At 38.7% G+C, this 14,521-nt stretch overlaps 1 protein-coding gene across 4 annotated transcripts in view; it reads right to left on the reverse strand.

Moving 5' to 3' along the window:
- LOC138750405 (contactin-associated protein-like 2) overlaps nt 1–14,521 on the reverse strand; it is a 2,015,431-nt gene that overhangs the window by 866,189 nt on the left and 1,134,721 nt on the right. For all 4 annotated transcript variants that reach the window (XR_011349326.1, XM_069912458.1, XM_069912468.1 and 1 more), the window contains exon 11: nt 9,991–10,097. Coding sequence is in view for 3 of the 4 variants with exons in the window: in XM_069912458.1 (XP_069768559.1) it covers nt 9,991–10,097 (107 nt within the window). In the remaining variant the exon portion in view is untranslated. The remainder of the gene's footprint in view (nt 1–9,990; nt 10,098–14,521) is intronic.

Consider the following 14,521-nt stretch of genomic DNA (forward strand, 5'->3'; position numbering starts at 1 on the left):
ATTCCTGAAATAAAACATAATTAAAAAAAATATCGCAAATAATATTCATGTGATTGTGAAAGAAAAAGAAGATAAATCCAAGCCCAACATGAAAAAAAAGCACAGCAGTAATGTAAATGTCTGCCCAGCAATTCTAACCATGTGCATTACAACCTGGAGGAAAAAAAACAAATTTCTCTCAAAAAAAGATACTTGATCATTTGTAACTTCCAGAATATAATTTTCTTGGGGTTATTCAATGCAGGGACTATTACAAACAAAACACCTGTTACATGTGACAGTGTTCTCTTGACTTGGAAACAATAAAAGTCTTTGTTTTCTCCAATTGAAAGGAACATTATCACCTCCAAGGCCTCTTTGTCATATCATTGATGAACTGCAATTTCATCTGGCATCAGCGAAGAAAATAACAGACTATTTTTCATGTGATTCAATGGATTCTTAGTTGGTTGATTGAATCTCTCGTGATGCTTACAATTTTTCAAAGTTCCCTTTCCAATCTGTGTTTTAATTGTGCTGATATTGGTTGCAATTAACCATATAACCATATAACCACTTACAGCACAGAACAGGCCAGTTCGGCCCTACTAGTCCATGCCGTAGCAAATCCCCACCCTCCTAGTCCCACCTGGTCCATACCCCTCTAGTCCCCTCCTATCCATGTAACGATCCAGTCTTTCCTTAAATGTAACCAATGATCCCGCCTCGACCACGTCTGCCGGAAGCTCATTCCACATCCCCACCACCCTTTGCGTAAAGAAATTTCCCCTCATGTTCCCCTTATAATTTTCCCCCTTCAATCTTAAACCATGTCCTCTAGTTTGAATCTCCCCCTTTCTTAATTGAAAAAGCCTATCCACATTTACTCTGTCTGTCCTTTTTAAAATCTTAAACACCTCTATCAAGTCCCCTCTCAATCTTCTACGCTCCAGAGAAAAAAGCCCCAGTCTGCACAACCTTTCCCTGCAACTCAGACCCTGAAATCCTGTCAACATTCTCGTGAACCTTCTCTGCACTCTCTCTATTTTGTTTAAGTAAAACAAATCAGCCATAAACTTGTCATACAATGGAGGAGGCACATAGAGGTGAAAGGCCTATTTCCATTCCTCTTTCTCATGTTCATATATTCTCAAACTCTCATCAGCGTAAAATAAAAAAGTCAAGAATCTCCACTTCATCCATCTGTTTAATTTTAATGGTGAAATGATTCAACACAATAAAAGACAGTGAGAGTGAATTTTCCTGTGGAGAAGCATTGTCTGAAAGGAAATGAAATATTTGAATGCCTGCTGTCACCATGACATTAGGACAGAAGAGGCACAACATAAAGTATTTCATCCTGCTGTTCTCAGCAACAACCTTCTTTGGTGGATAGAACTCCATTACTTGAGTATCCTGACTAATCCTTCATTTTTGGGATAAAGATTATTTTGTTCAAAAAGCTCAATATCTTCCAGATATAATATTCAGCAGGAGTATATTTGTGCTCATTTGGACCTCACACACAGTTATTCTGCACAACTTGAGGGTTAATGCACAAAGTAACAATAGGAGCAGGATACAGTTTGTCATTTGCAAACAATGAATTGCTGGATGAACATAGAAACATAGAAGATAGGAGCAGGAGTAGGTCATTCGGCCTTTTGAGCCTGCTCCGCCATTCAATGAGATCATGGCTGATCTTAAAGTTCAGTACCCCTTCCCCGCCTTCTCTCCGAAATCCCTAATTCCCTTATACTAAAGAAATATATCTAATTCCCTCTTAAATATATTCATATAACCTGCCTCTACTGCTCTCTGTGGCAATGAGTTTCACAGATTCACTACCCTCTGGGTAAAGAAATTCCCCCTCATCTCGGTTCTAAATGGTTTGCCTATTATCCTCGAACCATGGCCCCGGGTTCTGGACTCCCCCACCATTGGAAACATCCTTTCCGCATCCATTCTGTCCAGTCCTGCCAGAATTTTATATGTCTCTATGAGATCCCCTCTCAATCTTCTAAACTCCAGCGAGTACAATCCCAATTTGCGCAATCTTTCCTCGTAAGTCATTCCTGCCATTCCAGGTATCAGCCTGGTGAATCGCCTCTGCACTCCCTCCATTGCAAGAACATCCTTCCTCAGATAAGGCGACCAAAACTGCACACAATACTCCAGGTGTGGTCTCACCAAGGCTCTGTACAGCTGCAGTAAGGTATCCTTATTCCTATACTCAAACCCTCTTGATATGAAGGCCAACATACCATTTGCCTTTTTAACTGCCTGCTATACCTGCATGCTCGCCTTCAGTGACTGGTGCACAAGAACCCCCTAGGTCTCTCTGCACTTCCCCATCTCCCAATCTATTGCCATTCAAATAGTAATCTGCCCTCCGGTTTGTATTACCAAAGTGGATAACCTTACATTTATCCACATTGTAGTGAATTTTCCATTTATCTGCCCAGTCCCCCAATTTATCCAAATCACACTGGACCTTCCTGACCCCCTCTTCCGTGCACACAACCCCTCCTAGCTTAGTGTCATCTGCAAATTTGGAGATATTACATCCAATCCCCTCATCCAGATCATTAATGTAAATTGTGAACAGCTGGGGTCCCAGTACAGATCCCTGTGGCACCCCACTGGTCACCGCCTGCCACTCAGAAAATGAGCCGTTTATCCCAACTCTCTGTCTTCTATCTGCCAGCCAGTTCTCAATCCACATCAATGCCTTGCCCCAATCCCAAGAGCCTAGATCTTGCATGCCAGTTGTTTATGTGGGACCTTATTGAAGGCCTTTTGGAAATCCAGGTACACCACATCCACTGGCTCTCCCCCATCTATTTTACCTGTCACCATCTCAAAGAATTCCAATAGATTTGTTAAGCACGATTTACCTTTTGTAAATCCATGTTGACTCTGTCTGATCCCTTCTCTGCTAGTCATATGCTCCGCTATTACATCCTTAATAATGGATTCCATCATTTTCCCCACTACTGATGTAAGGCTCACTGGCCTATAATTCTCCACTTTTTCTCTACCCCCCCTTTTTAAATAGTGGGGTAACATTAGCTACCCTCCAATCCATGGGTACTGATCCTGAGTCTATCGAGTTCTGGAAAATAATTCTTAAAGCATCTGCTATCTGAATGTCCACTTCTTTAAGCACCCTAGGATGTAGATTATCAGGCCCTTGGGATTTATCGGCCTTCAATCCCTTCAATTTCCCCAAGACCATGTCCTTAGAGATACTGATTTCTTTCAGCTCCTCCCTTGCATTAGTCTCTATGTTTCCCAACATCCTTGGGAGGTTATTTGTATCCTCTCTTGTGAAAACAGAACTAAAGTAAGAATTTAATTGGTCTGCCATTTCCTTATTCCCCATTATATATTCCCCTGATTCTGACTGCAAGGGACCTACTCTGGATTTCTCCAATCTTTTCCTCTTGACATATCTATAAAAGCTTTTGCAGTTGGTTTTTATGTTTGCCGCAAGCTTACTTTCATAATTTATTTTTGTCCTCTTGATTAATCCCTTTGTTCTCCTTTAAAGAACAAATAAGCGGGAACCCGGGGTCAAAGGCCCGGGTTGGCATCACTTGCAGCTTCACTTTTGGTGGCAACTGCTTGCGAACCATGGTGGCAGCCGCTTGCGAACCATGGTGGCAGCCATGTTCAGGGCGGACATCTTGGAGGTCGCTGATGCATACAGCCGCAAGCTTACTCTTGTAATTTATTTTTGCCCTATTGATTAATCCCTTTGTCCTCCTTTGCTGCATCTTGAATTGTTCCCAGTCTTCGGATTTGGTACCTTTTTTGGCCAATTGATATGCTCTCTCTTTGGACCTAATGCTGTCTCTAATTTCCCTCGTTATCCACGGTTGAGTCACCTTTTTTGGTTTATTTTTATGCCAAACGATTGTTTGCCAAACGATTTCTGCAATTCTTCCATTAGATCTTTGAATGCTTTCCATTGTCTATTCACCGTCAACCCCCCCATAAACACCACCCAATCAATCTTACTCAGCTTCTGTCTCATACCATCATAATTCTCTTTATTTAAATTCAGGACCTTAGTCTCAGTTTTAATTTCTTCACTCTCCATGTCGAGTGAGAATTCGATCATATTGTGATCGCTCCTACCCAAAGGGCTGATTAGCCCCTTTTCATTGCATAATACCCAGTCTAAAATGGCCTGCTCCCGAGTTGGTTCCTCGACATATTGGTCAAGATAACCATCCCGTAAACATTCAAGGAATTCCTCCTCCTCAGTATTTTTACTAATTTGGCTAGTCCAATCTATATGTAAATTAAAGTATCCCATGATGACAGCTGTTCCCTTATTGCACACTTCTCTAATTTCTCTTTTTATGCCTTCCCTCACCTCTACATTACTATTTGGAGGCCTATATACCAAACCCACTAACGTTTTCCACCCCTTGCTATTCCTCAGTTCTACCCATATAGATTCCGCATCTTCCGAGTTAATATCCTTCCTGTCAATCGTGTCGGTCCCTTCTCTCGCCATCAATGCTACCCCACCCTCTTCTTTTCTTTCTTGCTGATCCCTCAAATATTGTATAGTTAAGTTCCCAGGCTTGCCCACCTTGCAGCCATGTTTCTGTAATCCCAATCAAATTGTATTTGTTTGTCTCAATTTCCACAGCCAATTCATCTACCTTGTTCCAAATGCTTCTTGCATTAAGATATAAAGCCTTCATATTTGCTTTTTTCACCCTCCTTGCTCTTTCTGATTTTTTTTACTTTCGCTGCTGAACCTAACTTTTCCTATTTTATCTTTCCTGTCCTTTGCCCTATCATACAGGTTCCCAACCCCCTGCCAAATTAGTTTAAACTGCATCCGACGGCTGTACCAAACCTAGCTGCCAATATATTGACCCCTTTTGGGTTTAGGTGTAACTCATCCTTCTTGTAAAGGTCATGCCTTCCCCAAAAGAGATCCCAATGGTCCAAGAAGCCAAAACCCTGTCTTTTACACCAGCCCCTCAGCCACACACAATGGGTCAGGACACATCTAAGACAGGAATGGTCATTCAACATTTCAGGTCAAGATTCTTTATCAAGCCTTTATTGGAATTTATAAAAATGAGGGGAGATCACTATAGCCCCTTTCACACTCGCATCCCACTAAATTGGCCATTCATTTTCTAGGATAGGAAATGGGGGCTTTGGCTTTTCACACTTGACCACTCCTATCTGGGACACTGAATTCTTTCACATTTGCAAAGAGCCATCCCCGGGGTTAGGACTGCTCTACATTCTACTGGTGATGTCATGGCGCATCAAACAATGGTGGACCTGTCCTAAATTCTGATCAATGTATTATGATCTTATATTTGAAAAGAATTAATCATACCTAATTATAACATAATTAAGCTTTATGTACAGCACAGTATAGGTTGTGCCAACCTATATAAACCTTTATAATGTACCATGGGGAAGTGCTAGCAATAAATAGCAATACTGAACAATTTTTAAACAGGGTGGGAAAGTTGGTAATGCGTTAACACTCAATTTATATAGTGTTGGAAAGTTTATAGTGCTGTAGTGCACAATTTATCCTGCATGGGAAAGTTCATAGCACAATCACTTACAATTTATAAATACCGTGGGGGAAAAAGCAATGGTAGACCTCACTTCCCAGAATTTTGTGTCAGAGAAACCCCTCCATAAATGCCCAATTGCTACAGCTGGTCATAGAGCCCTTTCTCTGCCACATGGAATTCTGGGAGGGCAGGTCCACCATCACTTTTTCCCCATGGTCTTTATAAGTTGTGCACTATAGTGCTACCAACTTTCCCATGCTGTTTAAAAATTGTCCGCTATTACTATTTATTGCTATTTATTTCCCCACTCTCTCTTTCCTGCTACGACTTTCCCATGACAAAGCTTATACCTTCATTTTAATCTTTTCTTCCTTCACGTTCCTGCACTCACACAAAAACTTGGGTAATTTCAATCCCACAGTGCAATTACCCACTGCCTGATTGCAACACTGGCGTCTACAAACACTGGGGATTGTACTGGGGTACAATCAATCCCCGGCATGAAATGATGTCGTTTGACACCAGCCTTGAGCTGATTTTGCTTTCATACTTGACACTTTAAAGGCCGATTGGTGGTTAATTCCTGGGATCACTTGCAAATGTGAAAGGGGCTATTGAAGCATTTCAAATGTTGAAAGGCATGGACAGAGTAGATGGTGGGAGAGTCCAGGAAAAGAGGGCATAACTTCAGGATTAAATGGAGTCCATTTAGAATTTCTTCAGTCAGTGTTGTAAATCTAGGGAATTTGTTGCCACAGGCTGTTGCAGAGGGTAGGTTATTGGTGGATTTAAGACAGAGATTGATGGGTTCTTCTTTAGCCAGGGCATCAATGGTTATGAGGAGAAGGCCAGACAGTGGAGCAGTGTGGGGAAAATGGATCAGCTCATGATTAAATGGAGGGGCAGCCTCGATGGGCTGAATAGCCTATTTCTGCTCCTATGACTATGGTTTTATACTAAAGTAAAAAGAGTGGGTATTATGTATATGAGGGGAAAAGGAATTGTGGAGATGACAAAAGGTGATAGGGTATTGAACAAAAAGAGGGAAAGGTGAAGAGACAAGAAGAGGGAGAGGCCATTCAGAAGAGGAAGGTAAAATTAGAGAGAAAAGTAAGAACACCAGTAGGTAAAGAAGAGATAGAAAGAGTGGAACCAGATAGAGGTGGGAGTTCCCTAAAATTAGAATATGATTTTCCTCAAGTTTATGTTGGACCTGACTTGACAATGGATGAGGCCAAGGTCACACAGCCACTCAATCTGTGTTTGGTCTTACTGATGTAGATGAGGCCACTCCAAGGGCACCAAATGCAATGGATTAGGTTGAATGATATGCAGATAAAGCTGAAAGGTGTTGTTTCTATCCATGAATAATTTGTTTATACCACTGGAGAGAATTAATTTTTTTCCATAATTTTAAATACATAATTCTTAAAAGTGATTTTTTAAGATCTTGTTTATGCTTTAAAGTGCTTTATCTATATCAATAAAGTTAAGTAGCTTTTGAATGTTCTGAGTGTTTGATTGGTCAGGCATTTACAAACTCTCTGTGAATGCACAGGGTTCACCAGTTCAGTTCAGAGAGCATGTTCCTGTCAGCACATCTAAAAAAGGTAGCTTTGTGGTGAACACGTCTATCAAAAGTGAAGCTTGCATGTTATCAAAAATACTCCATCTTATTGAGATTAGTCTTGTAACCTTGATCATTGATTAGTATTATCAAAAATACTCCATCTTATTGAGATTAGTCTTGTAACCTTGATCATTGATTAGTATTGTTAAAGGTAATATTGCTGAAAAAATACTTATAAAACAAGTTCTCCAGAACTGCCCTGAATCCAATTGTGTTTGCAGGGATTTGAGTTTGTAAATGCAATAACACAGAGGAAGGTTTCAAGTATGACCTGTCCAACATCTAGAAACTATTCAATGTTATTGATACAGATAAACATTTAAAAAGTAAACAAAATAAAAAAGAACACCTAAACAATTATAAGTATTTCACAAATTCCAATAAAAGTGTAAATTATCTAATATTCATTTTGATCACAGTATAACCATCCATTTCCAACCTTCAGGGTCTAAATTGACAAATGGTAGATTCTGACAGTTTGCACTATGTTGCCTGACTCCTACAAGGAACACAATATTGGAGAGCAGCAAAGAATCACCATTAAATTCGTACGGAAATTCCAAACTTGATAGTAATTACATGGAGAAATTGTAGCAGTTCTACATGAAACTACCTAATTACCCCACAATTTCTTGCCCGGTGATTACAAAGTAGACTCAGCATTAAGGCAAGTGTAGGACAGTGGAAAAGAGTTCACAATGACCTGTGTGATATAGTGTCCCTGTGATCGTTTGAAATTAGAATAGAACTACCAAAAAAATTATTTGCTTACAAGCAAATGGAAAAGATTGCATTTATTGATTTTTTTTACTTTGTATGTAAAAATAACAATGTAATAAATTACCACTCCTGTAATACAACTCTAGTATAATAGGCATTTTACTGATAATTTACATTTAAAACATAATTGGAACATGCAGCACAAATTATTTTTGCAAAACACATGCTGTACATATTGACAAGTATGAAATAAAAAATAAATTAGAGATGAGAAGAATTAAAAATGAATATATATTTCTGTAGCCCATTTCATAATGTCAAAAAGTAAGAGAATCTAAAATCTTCAGAAACATCTCAATATAAATCTTGAAATGGTCTGCCAACATCCTTTGTTGATGCCTTTGACAGGAGTTCCAGAGTGAGGGGACTCCTTGAATTGTATGTTGGCATGTAACTGATGGGGTACTCATGATGAAGCTAAGTTATCTGGGAAATTATGCAAGAATATATCAAAATAATGGCCCCAAACATGGCCATTCAGCTAAAGCTTTCACTTTGGACATTTTCATTGCATGCTAGTCCTTTCCAGTCCATCCCATCCCATTGTTTCAGTTTATGCTTCTATTCACTTTTCTTTAACCCATGCCTTTGATTGCCCTTTAAGCATATCTAGTTATTCAGAACACAAAACATTACAGTACAGGCCATTCTACCTATGATTTTGTGCTGACATTTTTGTACCTACCAAAGAGGTTGGCACTGAACAAGCTCCATTGAACTCCCTGATAAAGTCCTCAAGGAGTCTGGATCTGTGGGCCTGTCTGTGGTGCAGTACGCAGACAAGGAAGTCAAATACTGTATATGTTGAACAAAGAGTCTGTCATACACTAACCTAAATATTCACCTCTCAATCTATAGAACAAAGGGATGAAAGACATTTTCAAATCTAACACACAAGGCATGTTTTAAAAGGCAAGGAGAATGTTGTGGCAGGCCATTGAAGAAACATTTGAATCTTGTCATCTCTCACTTCTCCATGAATGTGCTATATCACCGACCATCAACACACAGGGCTGATTCACTCCGTTCATTCACATATCAGACACAATCAAAGCCATAAGTAGCTAAATTTATGTAACAACAGTTTTGCTTTGAAATTCACTTGGTAGTTCATGTAATCAATGTTAGAAGTTACAGGTGATAAAATGAAGACTATTATTTATATCATCTTAATATTCTTTTTCATTACAGTCAGATGTTACAGAGTTCCTCATTTTTGACATGAGAAAAACAGAGAATTATACTTTTGTGACTTCAATGGATCACGCAAGGTATAACTTACCCCCTCAAGATCCTCAAAACTACAATAATTTATTTGAGAACAAAGGAACTGGTCATGAATGAGGTTTCTGCACAATGTGAAGTGGGCTGTAAGAGGTGTCTGGATCTTAGGTCCCACAGCTAGCAGCACTCAGATGGTCTTCAACACTGCAGCTGTCAAAGGTTTTTTTCACTATTTCTGACATGACTGACGTTGAAAGATTGAAAAACACAGTTTGAATGGATTTGACTAATAAAAAACAAATACTATTTAAAAATAATTTAAAATGTAAAAATGCAATGAAATAGAAAGTAAGCAAAATTCTTCGATAAGTTTACCTTCATAGTCAAGATCAGCAACCCCGGAAAGTATCTAACCACCAAAGCACACCCAGCTCTGTGTTGCAGTATTCAAACATGGAAGATGAAGACATATGGAATGGCAGAGAGTGGATGAGTGGTGGTCCCAAAAGAACTGACGTGCATAATGATGCATGGAAAAACACAAAATGCTGGAGAAGTTCAGCAGGTCAAACAGTGTCCTTTCAGTTGCCCAAAACGTCAGTTACGTATCTTCATCTTTGCTCCATAAAGGAGACTTTTTGACCTGCAGAGCTTTTCTGTGTTTTTACTTCAACCATGGTGTCTACAGGTTTTTGTGATTTATTTCCCATAATGATGCATGATCTGGGGAACTGATGTCCAGGCAAGTGCAGAAGATATCACACATCATCAGTTGTGAACAGAAATGGATAAAACAGGTCATCTACTCACAGTTATGACAAGTTGCGCCAGAATATCCAGTCCCCTCACAGTTGCATTTAAAGCTGTTCCAAGTCTGAGTGCATCTTCCGCCATGCTCACAGTGATTTGGTAAGCATCTGTCAGAATACAGATCAAAAAAGTTAAAACATACTAATTTAAACTTAAATTAAAGGTTCAAAGACTGTTCAATGTGAAAATATCTATGCACAAACATTTGAAAGCCAAACTAATCAGTTCATCAGTTAATGTTTGTAAAGCAATTCATCCTTGTCTCAGCTTGTATTTATATTATCAATTTAATGAAAAAATTAATAATTAATAAGGCACCAAATGGAAAAAAATGAATTCCAGGAACAAAAGCTTTGTCCAAAAGCATATTTTATGAATAAATTAATTTACTATTTTAAAAAATCATTAGAATGTATGGCACAAATTATTTTTGCAGAATACATGCTATACATATTGATAAGAATATTTAATAGTTTACATTGAAATGTTAGTTATTACAGTAATATAAAAAATACATTACATCTCTTCACCTATTATAACAATGGATGGGATTAACCTTCATCATAAATTCATTTGCATAATCTCAGAAATTGGAAACAAATAGAAATATGAAATATTAAATTAGATTCTACACCTGATAATACTAAGATGAAATCTAACTGATTTTTTTTTTAATTTGGATGGGGTTTGATGCAATTAATTGGGATAAAAACTGGATTCTTCAGTTGAAAAGTCATCAAGGCTATCATCAATTTAAAATAATCACAGAGAATGGTGAGAAAGCTGAAGAACTAATTTTATGCAAGCAATTGTTGGGACAAAGACTGGGTTTTCACAGTGATTAGAGAGAGCAGAGATAACTTTACAAATGAACAATTATTTGAAACAAAAATTGTTGGTTAAGAATAGAGAACTGAGCAAAAAGATGGACTTTGTAGGACACCAGTGAAGAGTCAAAAATGACAAAAGAAGCTCAATGCTTTCTCTCTTTGTTATCACTTTCTATGGGTTTGGTTTATTCATTCAAGATAAATTCATGGATCACATTATTAAACTTCAATAATACCATGGGATCATGACATGCATCCCCTCTGGATATGCTCACAATTGTCTTCCCAAATACAAAAAATGGTCAAAAGTGCAGATGTTTAATGGATAACCTCAGTTTAGTTTAGAACACAGAAGAGAACAGCAAATGAATAGACTGATCATATCTATATCTAGCTAAAAATCAAATTAATAAATTTCAGATAAATATGTTTCTTACAAACAATAGGAATCCCTACATTGTGCGGACATCTCCAGCTAAATAACTTCAATCAGCCAGCCAATTCCATATCCATACTATAAGCACCATAGATCCCATGCATCTGCACCTTCTGGATCAGCCTAAAGTGAGGGAACATGTTTACGTGAACAGGATCCACTCCCCTACCCTCATCAACCTCCTTGGTCACCTCCTCAAAATTTCAGTCAAACTTGTTACACATGATCTGCCCCTCACAAAACTCTGTTGACCTGCTCTTACTCTGACAATAACTTAACCTTTCCAATTATTTCTCTACCACTGATATGAGGCTTATTAGCCTCTCATTTCCTGGATTATACTTTTTCGCTTCTTGAACAAAAATAAAATACATCAAGATATAAAGTTATGAAAAAAGCTTCTTCAAATATACAAAGAATAAAAGAGAGGTGAGAGCAGATATAAGACCACTATAAAATGATGCAGTAGAAATAATAATGGAAGTCAAAGAAATGGCAGAGGAACTAAACTAATATTTTGCATCAGTCTTCACTGTGGAAGACATTAGCAGTGTACCAGATGTGGAAGGAAAGTGAATGTAGTTACTATTTCAAGGGAGAAGGTGGTGAGAAAGCTCAAAAGTCTAAGGATGGAATAATGTCCTGACTAAATGGATTGCACTCTTGGGTCCTGAAAGAGGTAACGGTAGAGATAGTGGAAGCATTGGTAATGATCTTCCAGGAATCAATAGATTCTGTCATGGTCCTGGAGGATAGGAAAATCACAAATGTCACTCCACTAGTCAAGAAAGGAGGGAGGCAACATAAAGGAAATGATAGTCTGACATCAGATGCAGGAATTGTTTGGAAAGGATGAGGTTACGGAGTATTTGGAACCAAAGTTAGCACGGTTTCCTTAAGGGAAAATCTTGCTTGACAAACATATTGGAATTCTTTGAGGAAGTGACATGCAGCCTGGATAAGGGAGATGGAGTGGATGTTGTACATTTGGATTTTCAGAAGGCATTTGACAAAGTGCTGCACCTGGGGCTACTTAACAAAGAGCCCATGGTATCACAGGTAACATACTAGTGGGTAGAGCATTGGTTGATTTGCAGGAAGCAGAGAGTTGGAATACATGGATCATATAGTTATCAGCTGTCAGTTGCTAGTGGAGTTCAACAGGATTTGGTATTGGGATACTTCATTTTATGTTGTAGATTAATGATTTGGATAATGCAATGAATGGATTTGTGGCCAATTTTGCAGATACCAGGTAGATACCACATGACCAGGTAGAGTAGAGGAAACATGAAGGCTGCAGAAGGACTTAGACAGATTAGGAGAAGGGGCAGAGAAGTGGCAAATAAAATGTCATGTTGGAAAGTATATGGTCTTGCATTATGCTAGAAAAAATAAATGGGCAGAATATTTTTGAAATAGGGAGAAAATTGAAAATACCCAAATGCAAAGGAACCTGGGAGTTCTAGTGCAGGATAGCCTGAAGTTAAATTTATATGTTGAGATAGCGTTGAAGAAGGCAAATGCAATGCTGGCATTCATTTCAAGAGAAATAGAATATAAAAGCACGAGTGTGATGATTACGCTTTAAAGGACACGGGTGAGAACTCGCTTGGAGTACTGTAAGCAATTTTGGGTTCCTCATTTAAGAAAAGATGTTCAAAGGAGGTTCATTAGGATGATTCTGTGAATGAAAGGCTTGGAGTGTTTGACATCTCTTGGCCTGTATTCATTGGAATTTAGGAAAAAGGGTTCAAGGAGGAAGCCTGGCAATTATCGGCCTGTAAGTTTGACGTCTGTGGTAGGTAAATTAATGGAGAAAGTTCTTAGAGATAGTACTTATAAATATCTGGATAGATAGGGTCTGATCAGGAGCACTCAACAACGATTTGTGGGCGGAAGGTCCTATTTGACCAATCTAATTGAATTTTTTGAAGAGGTGACTAGGAACGTGGATGAGGGTAGCGCAATGGATGTTGTCTATATGGACTTCAGTAAGGCCTTCGATAAGGCCTTAACTAACCATGGAAGGTTAGTTAGGAAGGTGCAGTCTTTAGGTATAAATTTTGAGATAGTCAAATGGATTGAACATTGGCTGAAGGAGAGAGGCCAGAGAGTGGTAGTGGATAATTGTCTGTCAGGTTGGAGGCCGGTGACCAGTGGTGTGCCTCAGGGATCTGTATTGGGCCCAATGTTGTTCGTTATATACATTAATGATCTAGATGATGGGGTGGTGAATTGGATTAGTAAATATGCAGACGATACTAAGATAGGTGGAATAGTGGATAATGAAGAAGGTTTTCAAGGATTGCAGAGGGATTTGGGCTGCTTAGAAAAGTGAGCTGAAAAATGGCAGATGGAATTTAATGCTGATAAGTGTGAGGTGCTTCATTTTGGTAAGAAGAATCAGAACAGGACATACGTAGTAAATGGGAGAGCATTGATGAATACAGAAGAGCAGAAAGATTTAGGAGTAACGGTACATCATTCCCTGAAGGTAGAAACTCATGTGAATAGGGTGGTGAAGAAGGCTTTTAGTATGCTGGCCTTTATCAATCATTGCATGGAATATAGGAGTTGGGAAGTGATGTTGAGATTGTATAAGGCGTTGATGCGGCCTAATTTAGAGTTCTGTGTGCAGTTCTGGTCGCCTAATTATAGGAAGGATATAAACAGAGTGGCGAGAGTGCAGAGAAGATTTACCAGAATGTTACCTGGGTTTAAGCATCTAGAGTACAGGGAGAGATTGGCAGATTAAGTCTTTATTCTTTGGAGCATAGAAGGTTGAGAGGGGATTTGATAGAGGTATTTAAGATTATGAAAGGGATAGACAGAGTGGATGTGGATAGACTATTTCCTTTAAGAGTAGGAGAGATTGAAACAAGAGGACATGAGTTAAGAATTAAGGGGCAGAGGTTTAGAGGTAGCATAAGGGGGAACTTCTTTACTCAGAGAGTGGTAGCGGTGTGGAATGAGCTTCCGGGAGAAATAGTGGTGGCAGAGTCAATTTTATTATTTAAGAAAAAGTTGGACAGGTATATGGATGAGAAGAAGGTGGAGGGTTATGGTCATTGTGCAGGTAGGTGGGACTAGAGAGGAGTGTTTGGTTCGGTGCAGACTATGTTATTATATGTTATTATATGTTATAATGAGGATGGATCTCATTGAAACATTTCAAATGTTGAAAGGTGTGGTCAGAGTAAATGTTTAAAGTTTGTTTTCCATGGAAGGAGAGTTAAGGACAAGAGGGCACAACTTTAGGGTT

Source organism: Narcine bancroftii, chromosome 1 (genome assembly GCF_036971445.1).
Source record: "Narcine bancroftii isolate sNarBan1 chromosome 1, sNarBan1.hap1, whole genome shotgun sequence".
Taxonomy (NCBI): domain Eukaryota; kingdom Metazoa; phylum Chordata; class Chondrichthyes; order Torpediniformes; family Narcinidae; genus Narcine; species Narcine bancroftii.